The sequence below is a fragment of the Haliotis cracherodii genome, unplaced genomic scaffold, assembly GCF_022045235.1.
Source record: "Haliotis cracherodii isolate W230 unplaced genomic scaffold, xgHalCrac1.p SCAF_8, whole genome shotgun sequence".
Taxonomy (NCBI): Eukaryota; Metazoa; Mollusca; class Gastropoda; order Lepetellida; family Haliotidae; genus Haliotis; species Haliotis cracherodii.
In genome coordinates this window covers 55,370,411-55,385,595 of record NW_027266341.1, presented here as the reverse complement: position 1 = coordinate 55,385,595, position 15,185 = coordinate 55,370,411, and the positions used below count along the sequence as shown (strand labels likewise).

Below are 15,185 nucleotides of genomic sequence, written 5' to 3'. Positions count from 1 at the left end.
CAGTAACTTTATTTTTCCTCGTCCATCATATCTTTGCATAATCTTTTCAGTGTAAGTGTGTACGCCTTTATCAAAGTTACGCCCTCTCTTATCTTACATAATAAAACCTAATGCATTATGGGCGTATCGAAATAGCACACTGGCTTGAAATAATTTTACGAGAAAATAGACTTTAGACGACCAATTTTTTACACATATTTGCATCAAGTAGCTATGAGCTCACTAGTATATCTTTTAGGTGTCATGGTAAACAAAAAACAAATTCAGGTTGGAAGTCTGGTCTGCGCCTTTGTAAGATGAGAGAGACGACTCCATCCGTTCACCTGTCACCCGTGCTGATTAGATTATGCAAGGTGCGTTCATTTCTAGATCTAACGTAGATCACTGATAGATATTTCATATATTCTATGGCTCACGCTATCACTGACTATTAAATATGTATTTAAACGTGATTATGACATTAATTAAACGTATGTTGTAAGCAGGTGCGACATTGTACTCTGCAGCATGAACTCGATCTGCCTCTCTGTCCGACCTTTGCTTGTTGACGTGTAAGATTCAAGGAAGATGGGATACAATTAGATTGTGATGTAAATATGGTAGTCATGTATGTGAGGTCAGTGGCATTACGTGTTTATGGTTTAAAGTCACAAGAGATGGTTTTGAGTGAGCGAGTTGGATGTTTAAGCAGTAAGCATCTTTGAAGTTGTATCCCGCCTTTGAGCAGAGACAGCAATGGCGATCCATGTGAGAAATTCACCCCATTAGGTTCATCCAAGCGGTTGTTGCTCCAGTGTGTGAGTGAGTGTGTGAGTGAGTGAGTGAATGAATGTTGTTTAACGTCGATATTAGCAATATTCAGATTTATTACAACATCCTGTGAAAAATCGAGTCTTGATCAGGCTAACCAGTGATTGATAAAATGAGCAACTATCGAAAACCATCGGGCACCATGACCCGCCATCAGCAGTCGGCACAACACGCATGGGATACTGGGGAAACATTCTCCCCCGTAACCTCCATGCGGGTAGCCATAGTACCATCACATGACTTTAAATCATGGAATCCTAACTGTGAACTATTCCAGACGTCGGGAACGGATCCAGAGAAGCTCCGAACACTGTCACCATCGTCTTTGCTGGAGGCGGAGTTTAGCGACTTAGAAAACATAGATTGATGGCAGCATTGCTGAATATGATTGCACTTCTGACGCATGTCATGTCGGACGGAAAATTCAGTCAACTCTTCCCCTTGAGACGACTATTTGAGTACCCATATGACCTAGAGCACTGGTCAATTTGGAGTGCATCTGGAAGACTGCCACAATTTCTCTGTGCAGAGTTGTCTTTCTTATCTATGCCAGTATCCGCTGATTGTTGGTTCGAAATCCAGATTCGCTTCTAATACGACCCCTGGTCTGTCAGCGCCATGCTCCATATATACTCACCTCCAAAAGAAAGGCGAACCATAGAAACATATAGAGATGTATCTACGTTAAGAAGAGATGTTTCCAATAAAGGATAAAACTAACATTCAGTCAAATTTTAGGCCGACCTGATTTCCAAACTTTACATGGCGGGTCTATGGCGGGTCTGTGGCGAGTCCATGGCGGCTCTATGGCGGGTCTGTGGCGAGTCTATGGCGGGTCTATGGTGGATCTATGGCAATTCTATGTCGGGTCTGTGGCGAGTTTATGGCGGGTCTATGGCGGGTCTATGGCGAGTCCATGGCGGGTCTTTGGCGGGTTTATGGCGGATCTTTGGCGGGTCTATGGCGAGTCTATGGCGAGTCCATGGCGGGTCTATGGCGGGTCTATGGCGGGTCTATGGCGAGTCTACGGCAGGTCTGTGGCGAGTCTATGGCGGCTCTATGGAGGGTCTGTGGCGAGTCTATGGCGAGTCCATGGCGGGTCTGTGGCGAGTCTATGGCGGGTCTATGGCGGGTCTATGGCGGCTCTATGGTGGATCTATGGCGAGTCTATGTCGGGTCTGTTGAGAGTTTATGGCGGGTCTATGGTGGGTCTTTGGCGAGTTTATGGCGAGTCTATGTCCAAAGCAGCACTCCGTCACCGATATACATTATTTGATATGGTATGAATTACTTGATATCGTTGTAGTTTGAATATCGTAGGGATACAAGTTATAATGTCTGCGTTCTCTCCTGGTGCGGTAGGAAACATACCCAAATAAAGATGACCACTTCCCATGAACGACTAACCGCACATTTCCCACAATTAATATCTGAGATTCAATACGTATTTTATGGAAATTTCAAACATATATTAAATGTAAAAAAATTCATACTGTGTTCACTGGCAGACAAATTACTTTAATGAAGGGCGGCGTGTCACATCGCCAAATGAAACAGCCCTGTACTTTCATTTCAAATGAATATTAATTGTTGACGTCACGTCGTGTTGCGTTTATATCCGTATTGAGTATACACGTGGTTCCACCCACAGCACAATAACACAGCCCAGCATGTGGCCATGTTATGTGTTTAAAGCTGCCGTCGATATAGTCTACATGCTTCCTGGACAATTACTGCGATTCGCTCTTGGTTTAATTTTGTTCATATATTTCGTGAGCTTGGACTAATTAAATATAATTACAAAGTACTGAAAATGAGTAAATTAAGAAAAAAGTGGTATTTTGAAATTCAATCGAGAGAGAGAGAGAGAGAGAGAGAAAGAGAGAGACAGTGAGGGAGAGGGGGGAAGAAGTGGAGAAGGAGGGGGAGAAGGAAAGAGAGAGGGGGAGAGAAAAGGAGAGAGGCAGAAGGAGAGAGATAGGGATAGGAAGGGAGGAAAGAGGGAAAGGGAGGGGGAGAGAGAGAGGCAGAAGGAGAGGTAAGGGAGGGGGAGAGAGGGGGCGAGGGAGTAAGAGAGAGTGTATGGCTGACTGAGGCGTTGACCACCATTCACTAACCTTACCTCACAACTGCCTTCTAGTTACCTGTGATCGGCAAGCAATCTGTCTGTTCGATTATGCCATCTGCAAGTCTAGTAACAGACACCCAACCTCAGCGTAACATCCAGTTTGTTGAAATCGTACAATATGACTTGTTCATTATGTATCATCGTTATATTGCAATTGCTGCTAAAGGGAGTTGCACTATACCATCTCAGGCAAAGCACATTTGACCCGGCTAAGGTTCATATCCTACCAAAGAAAGTTAAGTATCACCCGATTCTTTCATATTACTATTACATGGCATATTAACTATAGTAATATGAAAGAATCGAGTGATCCTTAACCTTTTTTGTGTAGTATATGCTACTGACCATGGACTAACATTAATGAAATGCATGACTGTATATTGATTGTTCGTATAGAACAGGCTTATTTCTTTTGATGTATTGTATACAGAACTCGTCTACAGCGTCGCTGGACATAAAACATTTTTTTATCGGCATGCCATTGGCGTATGTTTAGAGTTACCCGCTCTTGTCGTATACTAAAACTCAACTGGAAGACATCTTGCACAAAGCGACCGCAGCGCCACCATATTCGTAACTCATATGCTTAACAATAGTCGTCAAAAGACAGTCAATAGTCGTCGCAACAACAAGCAAAGAAGAAATGCGAGTTTATTTCAGCATCAATTCTTTGCTGGAAATGAAGAATATACACGTAGTTTCATAGTCTAGTGGTAGAGCGTCCGACTGGTCGGCTCGGAGTCAGTATACTGTGTCTGAGTGGGGTATTCATGTTAAACTGCGGCATGGTATCTCAGTGAGCTAGCACTATAAATCGGCATCAGTCCGGATTAGTACAAGCAGCCACACACACACGTACATGCACGTCGCTATAAAAGTGCAATAATCTTGGACGCGACGTTAAACCCCATTTCACCTCACCTCATAGTCTACACATACTGAGTAATATTGTTTGACGCCATATTGACCAGTTGAAAGCTGTATGACGGCGGTCTGTAAATAATCGACTCTGGGCTAGGCCAACCAGTGGTTATTAACGTGAGAAATACTAGAAATCTCCAACCTCCGGTACGGTGGCAGAAATCACTCAGGTCACAACTTTTTGTACAGTATTATATAGTATTATTTTTTTCTGCAGAGTTATTATTCTCTGGCGTTGACTGTATCTTTACCTACAAATCCTTCTTGTCACGTCAAGCCTTGAATACTAGGAACTTTTCCTCCCCAGGATCACCATGGGTGACAAACACGGGTACTGGGGACTAATTCTACCCCGGAGTCCCCTTGGGTGACACACACGGGTACTAGAGACCTATTCTACCCCAGAATGACCATGGGTGACAAACCCAGGTACTGGGGACCTATTCCACCGCGGAGTCCCCTTGGGTGACAAACCCAGGTACTGGAGACCTATTTTACCCCGGAGTCCCCTTGGGTGACAAACACAGGTACTGGGAACCTATTCCACCCCGGAGTCCCAGTGGGTGACAAACACGGGTACTGGGGACCTATTCTACCCCGCAGTCCCTTTGGGTGACAAACACGGGTACTGGGGACCTATTCTACCCTGGAGTCCCCTTGGGTGACAAACACGGGTACTGGGGACCTATTCTACCCTGGAGTCCCCTTGGGTGACAAACACGGGTACTGGGGACGTATTCTACCCCGGATTCCCAGTTGGTGACAAGCACGGGTACTAGGGACCTTTTTTTCCCCAGATTCTCCATGCATGACAAACGCAGGTACTGGAGACAAGCCTGGAGTATTTGGGACCTATTCTCCCCAAGGATATCACCGCGGCTGACGAGCATGGGGAATTGAGGACCTCTTCTACCCCGGAATCCAGACGGGACAATAGCATGGGCTACTGGGGACCTATTCTGCCCCGGAATCCCCATGGGGTCTGTTAATCTATAGATATACTGACGTAACCTACCCAGTGATAAATGGGTGTTGACAGCTATCCGCTTACATCTGCATAAACTACAGGAACCCATGTAGCGTTGCATCATTACTTACACTGATAAAACAGAGCGTTCTTGTCGACAAATTTACAACATAAACTAATTAGCTATTTCGTTCAGCGTTTTAGCGGTAGTATACGACATGACAAATTAATACTGTACATCACAACTTACTTAGACTATCTCGTCATGGTATAAATCTCATTGTAATATAATATGAATGTCGGTATCTTAAATTTCCAAATCCCTCACAGAAACACGTATCTTTGAGAGGATAGATTACACCAAGATTACATATTTAAACATTAACTGAAGGGCGTGTTTTATGCCAAATTAAGCCCAAACAATGATCGTATACTCCGTTGTCGGGTGGATTCCTATCACACCGAACCCGTCACAGACTCAGCAGAGTATGCCCAAGTATTGTCTAAACCGCGCTATACCGCGAGCGTGGTATACCTGCCGTCAGGTAGACATCAAAGACGCCGACACAAATCTCATGTATACATGTTTTTCTGTTGATTCAAAGTTGATACATGCTGCGTCATGTTTAGGAGTCGTTAGTGTTTACCCGCTTGTTATCATAATAAAACATGAGTCGCACGCCTTTGTACCACGATGACGTCATGTTGGTCGCTTCTGATTGGACGCCTGAACAAGTTGCTATTTCATCCAAATCAAAACATCTCTTCGCCTATCAACATGGAAGTCTTTGATAGTATAATAGGTATTGGGGCATATGTAATTAAAAACTATGAAGCGTGTGTATTTTATGCATGTCTTTCATAGAATGCATACTGTGTTTCAATAGGATTATTCCGTTTCTGATTGTTCAAAACTGTATCTGCATTTATTTTTCAATATGGCGATAGAAGGTTTTGGTTCTACATTTGTAACAGCAATTCATTGATATTTCCATATATGAACTGAGTTGATTTCGTTGATATATTTCCCTTTTGAGCTCTGAACCATATGTAAATGTTTTATTTCTTTGTGGCAATGGAGTATGTTTTATTCTTGTGATAATCACGAAGTCGATATTTCTACATTTCCCGAAAGTGTTCTGTGAATATTTTCTCTGTCTAAATGATTCTAAATATGTTATTTCAAAAATAGATATGAACGGTTTTTGCTGTTTGAAATGGTAACTAAACAATTCGTTGATATTTCTACTTTTCCTCCCTACTGAACAGTTTACGTTGACAAAAGGGTGTAATGAAAGCTATCTACATGTACCTACGTACAAGCCTATTCACACTGATACCTCCTACAGTCAACACTATATATTCACTATATGAGGAATACACACAAAACGCTGCTGAATAAATACAGGCAAGGCTGTGATATATTTGATAAAATAGCAAAAGGAACAAAATATATCTCGACTCTCATGACTCATACCGCCCTAGATGTGACCTTGAAATGATGACGCACGTGGATCCCCTTCCGTGGATGTCATTTCACTCAACAGCATCTTGCAAACGACAAACCTGCAGACGCTCCCATTCACTCCGATCTCCCCCCGCTTGTCTCTCAACGCAGCTCGTGACGGGGTAGAAAGGGGATCTTCAGTGACTAATCGGGTAGCGTAACCTCTAAGCGGGTAGATGCGGCTCAGCCGTGTTTGAAAAAGTTCATATTTCCACGTAGCGTGTTTCAGCTACTAGGTCCCGTATTGTCCCTGATTGACATAACAGTATCGCAATATAGCGAGTGCGGTAATCCATTCAGTAATTGTGATTTAATCATTACAGAGAGCCGATTACCACGCTACGGTGATATAGACGGCAGAAAACCAAACACAGAATGAGATAGGACACCGCCAAACAGCAGCCTAGCCTGTTTGTTCGGATACAGATAGGCGGCTTTATACAATGAAATTACGGCGAATTGAAATTGAAAATCCCCGTTTTATAGGATTAGATTCGTTATGTCAAGGCTATACATTTTTTCACAGCACATAGGGATTGTGGAATCAGAAACCAGTCAGGAAGGTATTGAAGATCGCGTGGGGTTGCCTTGTTATGATATATTTTGATTGAAATGGACACCAGGTGTCGATGATTGGCGCGATCAGCTGTTTACCTTGAGACAAAAGAATATCGTTTCTCTGTGGGGAAATGTGTAACGAGCTGTATGTTACCTCAGCTGTTTAGTAATTCATTGCATAGTTAGGGAGAAGAGGGGGTATTGTGTCTATATATATGTTGTATATATGCTAAGCTTTGTGCCTGCTAGCTGACTCACGATACACAATAAACATAATATCGGGACGAGAGTCTCGCAGCTCTGTGCTCTGTGCTGGAGACACGTACCATTAAAGGGGGACTGTGTGCAGCATTTGAAGACCATTAACAGTCAGGGTCTTGACGTTGTTGTTTGTGCCATGTTGCTTGTTTGTTTGTTGTTTAACGCCGCACTCAGCAGTATTCCTGTATATGATGCAGTCTGTAAATATTCGAGTCTGGACAAGACAACCTAGTGATTGACATCATGAGCATCGATCTACGCAAATGATGACATGGATCAACCAAGTCAGCGAGCCTGACCACCCGATCCCGTGAGTCTCCTGCTACGGCAAGCGTGGGTTCCTGAAGGCCTATTCTAGAGTAGTGGTAGTAGTAAAAGCAGTATCTGTTGTGACAGAAGATGCAACGGTGGTTGTAGAATAGGTGTGGTGAAGTGGGTTTAACGTTGCGTCCAAGAGTAGCGACGTGCATGCATGTGTGTCTTTTAGTGTGTGGCTGCCCCGGACTAATGCTGTGCTAACACACTGAGGTATCATGCCGCAGTTTAACATGAATACCCCACCCAGACACACTAACTCCGAGCCGACTAGAATTTGTCTTAGCCCCTTAATACCGATCGCCAGGTAGCGTAACAACAAGAACCAACTTTTGGTATGACGCGGCCGGGGATCGAACCCTGGACCTTCCGCTCTCCGGGCGGACACTCTACCACTAGACCACAGATGCGGTCGTAGAATAAGATGTGTAATGTTAAAGTATTATACCAGCACAGACAGCAAGGCCTTGTCCACATCATCACTGCATCTCTGTCGCGGGGACGGGTGTTAACCAGAGATGACGTTCATCTGTGACATCCACGTCGCCATTATTCAGCTGTACACCTCAGATACATCATCACATAAATGTTATTGAAGGAAATTGTTACCCGTTAAAGCCTTGTAAGGTTTCTGATTAATCACAAAATAGAAACATATTCTGCCAAACTGTCAATTGTACGCCGTAACTTCCTGACATCGGGGAGAGGCGATGTTGCAAGATAACGTCGCCTGCTATGTTTCTGCCGTCATCAGTAAGTTTCAACACAGGATTAAACATGTCACTGAAGTTGTGGCCATGTTAACACGCCCGCATAGCCAGTCACCTTGCCGCCATATTGGATCTGACCTCTAGGTCACGACATTAAGCATGCGCAGACTACATTTGGAACATTAAACATGATGATTTGGCGATGTCTGTCAGAGAGTTACACGCTGATGCAAGAGTTATACAATAACTACATAATCATTAGCATGCCCGCCATTGCTGCACCTGTCAACGGATCATGCGTCTTCGCTGTGTGACTGAAACAATGGCGAGACGACATTAAACTTTAAGTCTCTCACTGACAGATGTATCTTCTAAATTTATTTTGTTATATACATTGACTGTGACATTGAGCCAGAAAGCGTTTGAACGTTACGATCGTGAACGTGTTTCTGAAGCCAAATTGCGGCGTTATTTTGACGTAGTAAGATTTTAACTGACACATTGGTACATTCGGGGCGGTCGGGTAGCCTTGTGGTTAAAGCCTTCGCTCGTCACGCCGAAGACCCGGGTTCGAATCCCGACATGGGTACAATGTGTGAAGCCAATTTCTGGTGTCCCCCGCCGTGATATTGCTGGAATATTGCTAAAAGCGGCGTAAAACAAAACTCACTCACCCTTGGTACATTCAAAACAATGTACATCAAAGAAGGTATAGTAATGCATCGAGTGAATTAGTATTTCGTTGTCAATTGTCTATCTCTTATGAATTTAAAATTATTATCATAATTTTACACTGAAAACCTTAGCGCCAAATGAGGTAGACTGGAAGTGTTCACTCAAGTGAAGAAGAATGTCTTCAATATTATTTGTCAAATGTATATAGTAATAATGTCAATAAATATACAGGCTTATAACTAATTATGACGATATCTATTATTTTAATTAAGTCTATCTAATAATTTCTTATTTTTTTACTTCGTCAAACAACGAACAACTTTGATTATGAATTGGATCTGATTAAGCAACTGTTTTTTCAGACTTTGGAATCCATTGTAATTCAAAGTCAAACCGCGCCACCTTGATATAATAAATTATGCATACGCTCCAAACGTACGCTCCCCATTGCTCACTCACATGGGTGTCTATGAGGTTTGTCTAAATGGTGGCTGTTGATCACTGTAACAAGAAAAACCCAATAAATTACTCAAACAAACGGTACTTGATGGTTTACGTCATGCTACTGAGTGACTGCATGTCTTATACTCACGACGAAAATAAATATGCCATTCCCTGTCCAACCACTCGATCCTTTCGTTTAAATTATCTTTGTAAAAAACTGAACTGAACGTTCCCCAAAGTCATCTTGGTGCTAAAACGATAGTTACTCCGATACTTTAACAACCGCTAATGACAGTCGTATCTCTATGTTGGTCGTAACTCCTGCACTTTAACATAAGCTTACGACAGTCGTAGCGCTAAGATAATCGTAACTCCTACACTTTAGCATAAGCTTACGGTAGTCGTAGCGCTGAGATGATCGTGACTCCAACACTTTAACATAGGCTTACGACAGTCGTAGCGCTAAACTGATCGTGACTCCAACACTCTAACATAAGCTTACGACAGTCGTAGCGCTGAGATGATCGTAAGTCTAACACTTTAGCATAAGCTTACGACAGTCGTAGCGCTAAGATGATCGCAACTCCAACACTTTAACATAAGCTTACAACAGTCGTAGCGCTAAACTGATCGTGACTCCAACACTCTAACATAAGCTTACGACAGTCGTAGCGCTGAGATGATCGTAACTCCAACACTTTAACATCGGCTTACGACAGTCGTAACGCTAATATCGCTTTGTGGAACGGGACCGTATATATAACTGTAACGTCGGAGCTGTATCTACGGTCAGGGTATGTTCCGGTAATTGGTCACAGTCGTCTTCTGAAAGCTGGCTGTAGGTTATTGCCCACATGATCCATTATAAGCTTTGTCGCGTCTCATTGCGCACTGTGAACCGGACTCACGTATCAGGACATGGGATTAGGATTAGTAGTGAGGTAATCGCCTCATTACAGACCTGTGACCTGGAAAGTTATTTACTAGCCTGAATTCCATTGCCCAGTTCTGACCTCATGAGGTATCCCTCTGGAGGAGATTCTGGACATGGGCGTGGTGGCCGGAGACTAATACACCCGCAGACAGGCGAAGAGCAAAGACGCCTCCATAGACAAAGACAACCGCGACCATATAGATAACGAATGATTGACAGCTGTGGTCCCATTAGGGTCGCGTGTGTTGTAATTTTTCACTAAGAGAGTTCGGTTGAACATGGCTTTGAATGCTGTTTAGTTTTATCACAACGTGGGACGAAAGTCCACAATGACACATTTGCCACTTCTTTAAAACCTACGGGTAGGCGCTAAAAGGCTAGTGATTTCTATACGGCATTTCTGGGAATCGAACCCTCGAGTTGCAAATGAACGCACCTCTGATCAGGAGTCGAGGTAGGATAAGTTAGTCTCCATGTTCTATCATGTTCCCGAAAACCTCATGGGAATTCCGCGGTTTATACGATCACGGGTATGGTATTCACACACCAGTGATCATTAATGCGACGAATGTAAGATTTGTACTGACGACCACGGATCCTTGAACTATAAAGGTACACAACTCAACACTTCAAGCAGATGCGTCTTAGACCACATGGCTGTGTCTTGTCTGTCTCACAGTCCCTGAACGATTAGTTTCCCTTCTGCAAGTCTAGATTTTCCTCAGTCACCTAGTTCTTTTCAATTTAAATGGAATTATTTGTTCCATCAAAATTATGTTTTCAGAGACTAAGCGTTAGTCTACCCGTGTCCCTCATTATTACCAAACTAAAATATATTCATTGGTTGAAAAAAACGTGTTATTTTCCATATTAAAAGAATAACGTTTCTAGCTGTGAATGCAAAGGTGACATTGTCGGATAAGGGAACGTTTGGGCGAAGTGAAGTTTGCACTATGCTCATTCACTACCTCGTGTTCTAAGATGAACAAGATCAACTATCACACGTCTTAGGCGCACGTAGGCTGCCGAGCTCTACAAATATTAAACTTATGAGGTTGTTATCATTAGAAATTATGCCACGCTCCCTCTTCTAATCTGACCCTACTTCTAGTGTGTATGAGTAAGACGCTCAACTGATAACCTAGGTTTACAGTTATACAAACTCTTGCAATGACGTAATGCTATTTACTGACTTACTGATAGAGAATATGCACCGAGTTGCACCACGTGTGACACTATAAAGACAACCACACATTTTGCCCTGTGAAGATTCGAACCTGAGATTTATCTTCATGAAGATCGACTGCACTGCCCATTATGCCACCCTACTTCTGCCGAGTACGTGTAGGTTATTCTGCAGAAGTATTCCTGGTTTCTTTGACATGAACTCCACAGTCAGCAATAGGCGACTAACAGGATCACGTGGTCAGGCTTGCTGACTTGGTTGATGCATGTCATCGTATCCCAATTACGTGGACCGATGCTCATGATATCGATCATTGGATTGTCTTGTCCAGACTTAGTTATTTGCAAACCGCCGTCAAATAGCTGGATTATTGCTGAGTGTGGCGTTAACCAACAAATAAATAAATAAATAAATAAATAAATAAATAAAAGTAATAGTCTGTTTAGATAAGTCAAACCAGTATGTACAGGATCTCGTAGCCTGGCTCGTATTAAAAGCCTGCTTGTTGGTCGTTTAACGTCGCACTCACCAATATCCAAGCTATATGACGGCGATCTGTGAATAATCAAACCTGGGCCAGACAATCCAGTGGTTGACTTCCTGAACAACGTCCTACGTCGTCCGCGTCCACTTTCGTCTCATCTTACATGCAGCAGTTCGTTAGGGATATACTATTCACGTTCACCACGGGATAAAAACCCGAGAAACAGAACTCATTTTTTATTCATTGTATTGATATCAACATGGTTAAACATTTTTAAAAAGTACAATTATGTATAAAACGTGTTGACATAATAAAACCACTGCGATCTTTTAAAGTGGCTTCACCTAACATGCGAGGCCCCTGGGCAATCTACACTTCGAAGATAGTGATTTATAACGGTGTTCAAACAAGCTGTAAACATTGCAATATCGTGTTGTCACTTGACATGCAGACAGCCCCGAATTAAATGAGATTTAGGTGTTATATATGAATCTTGACAGATAATTTAGACGCACCATTCGCGAAAACGTGTCCCCGTGACCTGATTCGTTCCTGACCTATACAGACTCACTACGCTGGCATGTAGATACACATGAATCCTATGTCATCAGTGTGCATAAGTATGCAAATTAGCGTAGGAATATGCCATAAAGGAGTTAAGAGGTTGTATATTTTGGTTTACACGGCTATGGAAAACATGTATCACTACGCACGATCTATACGTAAGATTTCGACAAGTTGCTGATGAAAGTTGCTGATGAAAATGTTAATGTTTCTTAAAAGGGAAGCAAAAATGTGAAAAGGCTCGGCAAATACCGATTAACTAAGACTCGGTTGATATTTCCCATATTAAAAAAACACTCGTGATGAATCCTCTCTCTCTCTCTCTCTCTCTCTCTCTCTCTCTCTCTCTCTCTCTCTCTCTCTCTCTCATCTGATGATGGAGTAAGTATATACTCTAAGAGGTTGTGTTCCCCATAACAAAGAAGTTGCCATGTGACAATTCATATATTTTTCGTTGTTTTAATCAAATTTTAAGATTTCCGTGACACCACCAGGCATCCACCCATAACAATCATAACCACTTTTAACAATATTCCAGCAATATCACGGCGGGGGACACCAGGAATGGGCTTCAGACATTGTACCCATGTGGGGAATCGAACCCGGGCCTTCGGCGTGACGAGCGAACGCTTTAACCACTAGGCTACCCCATCGTCCTACCTTCACATGGCTTAAGCGTGATCACTGCGTTACAGACAGCGTTCGCTTACCATTTCCTTTATTGTACCTTACGAGATCAATTTCAAAGCGACGATACCCCCCGAAGCCGTTAGCACCGTTCTGATGTTCATTCCGTGCAAGGTGCACCTCCCCTTTGATTAGATCGCTGTTCGATTACATTACCATATATATCGAACAATAATCAACACATTATAATCTACACGGGTATTATTTATAAAAATATTTTCTTTAGTATTGAATAATACCGTACAGCGGGATTAGCCCTGTATATAACAGTGTATAGCCCCGCTCAGGGGGCCGAATAAGCTATGAGTCATTCTCTACAATAATATCCGAGCGCCGAGTAAATGTACTTTCTATGCTATACTTCTATAGTTACTGAGGTGGATGCGTACACCGCAATGTTGCAAGATTGGTCCAACTCATATTCAATCAACACAAAAGGCAGACATATCGAAATCTTGGAGGAAATAATCGTAAAATTCAAACAAACCAACTCCAACCTCTAACCCATAACTTGTGAGATATGTACCAGGTCGCATAATGTTATTCAGAATTAAAGCTGGTGTTCCCAAAATAACAATGATCAAATATTTGCGAATATACAAACAAATTTCGTTACGGTTGTAATCTGGCCATAAACGTACTAGAGGCGTCTGCCCTCCAAAGGATTCCATACAAACTGATAAAATCGGCGGTAGATGAGACAGCACTGCTTTGCGGGGGCTTCGTATGTTTATAGCGTTGGTCGACGCTTGACCATTGTAGCCTTTTTATGTCGTCGCAAACGCCGCCTTTTGGGCATGCTTTCCCTTGGCGTTGCCCGGCGCCCGAGTAATTAACAAATAAACAAATTAATGTGTACACGCATTAAAGCGTGTTTATAGTTTATTAGTTTGCATGGCGCTCGTAGTTCTATTAACTTTCGATCTTTTGCTAATACAGATAACACCAGCCAAGTTCAAAGGGAATGAACAAGGCCGGAAGCTTTGAACTAATCTTGGCAATTTGACTATAAGTTTATTGTTACTATATTTATTAAAATTGAAATGTCCTTTGAAACGTTTTGACTGTATATTAATTTTGATTTCAAATGAAAATCTATTTATATATTTTCTGATTATATTAAGTTTGATAAAGGTTAACAATAACAATATTTCTTAGATCTTCGTTATCAAATTTTCGTTGACAATGATACAAAGTTCAAATAGATATTTAAACATTTCCCTTTCAAGTATTTACATTTAGTTGAATGTTCTTCAAAACACACGTTATGTAGATGTTTATCTGAAACACTTGACCTCACAAATTTTCCATCAACCTAGTGTCAAAAGTCAACTTAAAGGTGTTCACACATTTACTCGAACATTAAAATACAAAGATTAACTTTTACGACACATATCATTTTTTTACCATCAGATGTACGAATATACAAGGCTTCGTGGGAAAAACGATGACTCACGTAGTGTTCCGCAAATCACTATTATTGGTGCCCCAACAATAGGCCTTACACTCTCCGTATTGTCAGTGGTGTCATTAAGTGGTAATATGCGCTCATATCACACATGTGACGAGGCATCGCCAGTGAGCCGTTTCTAGTCCGTGGGTGGTAATTGCTTTACAGTGCATAAATGTTATAATTTCATATCTACCACATATGGCCCAGGTGCTTAGAGTTCACACAACTTTAAATATATTTTTTCTTAAATTTCCTAAGACGTTAAATGCATCGTTCTTTTAGCGTTTGTTCACTCATTGAAATGATGACAATAATTGGTTGCCGGTTAGGTTCATAAATATTCATAAGTTTGAAAATCACAGATAATTAATTTTAACTTTATATGTTACTTGAGACCTATTCATATAACGTTGTACAATTTGCGATAACGGGTGTTTATGCCGGCAATATTTTTTTTAAATTAAAAGTTCATAATTTTGATAGTCAATTTTACAACAAAGTCGATTTATATTTTCGAACGTTTATGAGCGAGGATGTCTCTTGTGAACGTCATCTGGGTAATGAAAGGATAATCTCCCTTT

At 41.9% G+C, this 15,185-nt stretch overlaps 1 protein-coding gene across 1 annotated transcript; it reads left to right on the top strand.

The window, feature by feature from the left end:
• Nucleotides 1-1,572: 1,572 nt before the first annotated feature.
• LOC139451070 (uncharacterized) lies at nucleotides 1,573-1,995 on the top strand. Its single transcript, XM_071232869.1, has one exon. It carries the CDS (start codon nucleotides 1,573-1,575, stop codon nucleotides 1,993-1,995), a length of 423 nt encoding a protein of 140 aa, XP_071088970.1.
• The last annotated feature ends 13,190 nt before the right edge of the window (nucleotides 1,996-15,185 follow it).

Excerpts from the sequence above, each read along its gene's own strand:
- LOC139451070 (XM_071232869.1), top strand. The coding sequence starts at position 1,573 with ATGGCGGGTCTATGGCGGGTCTGTGGCGAGTCCATGGCGGCTCTATGG.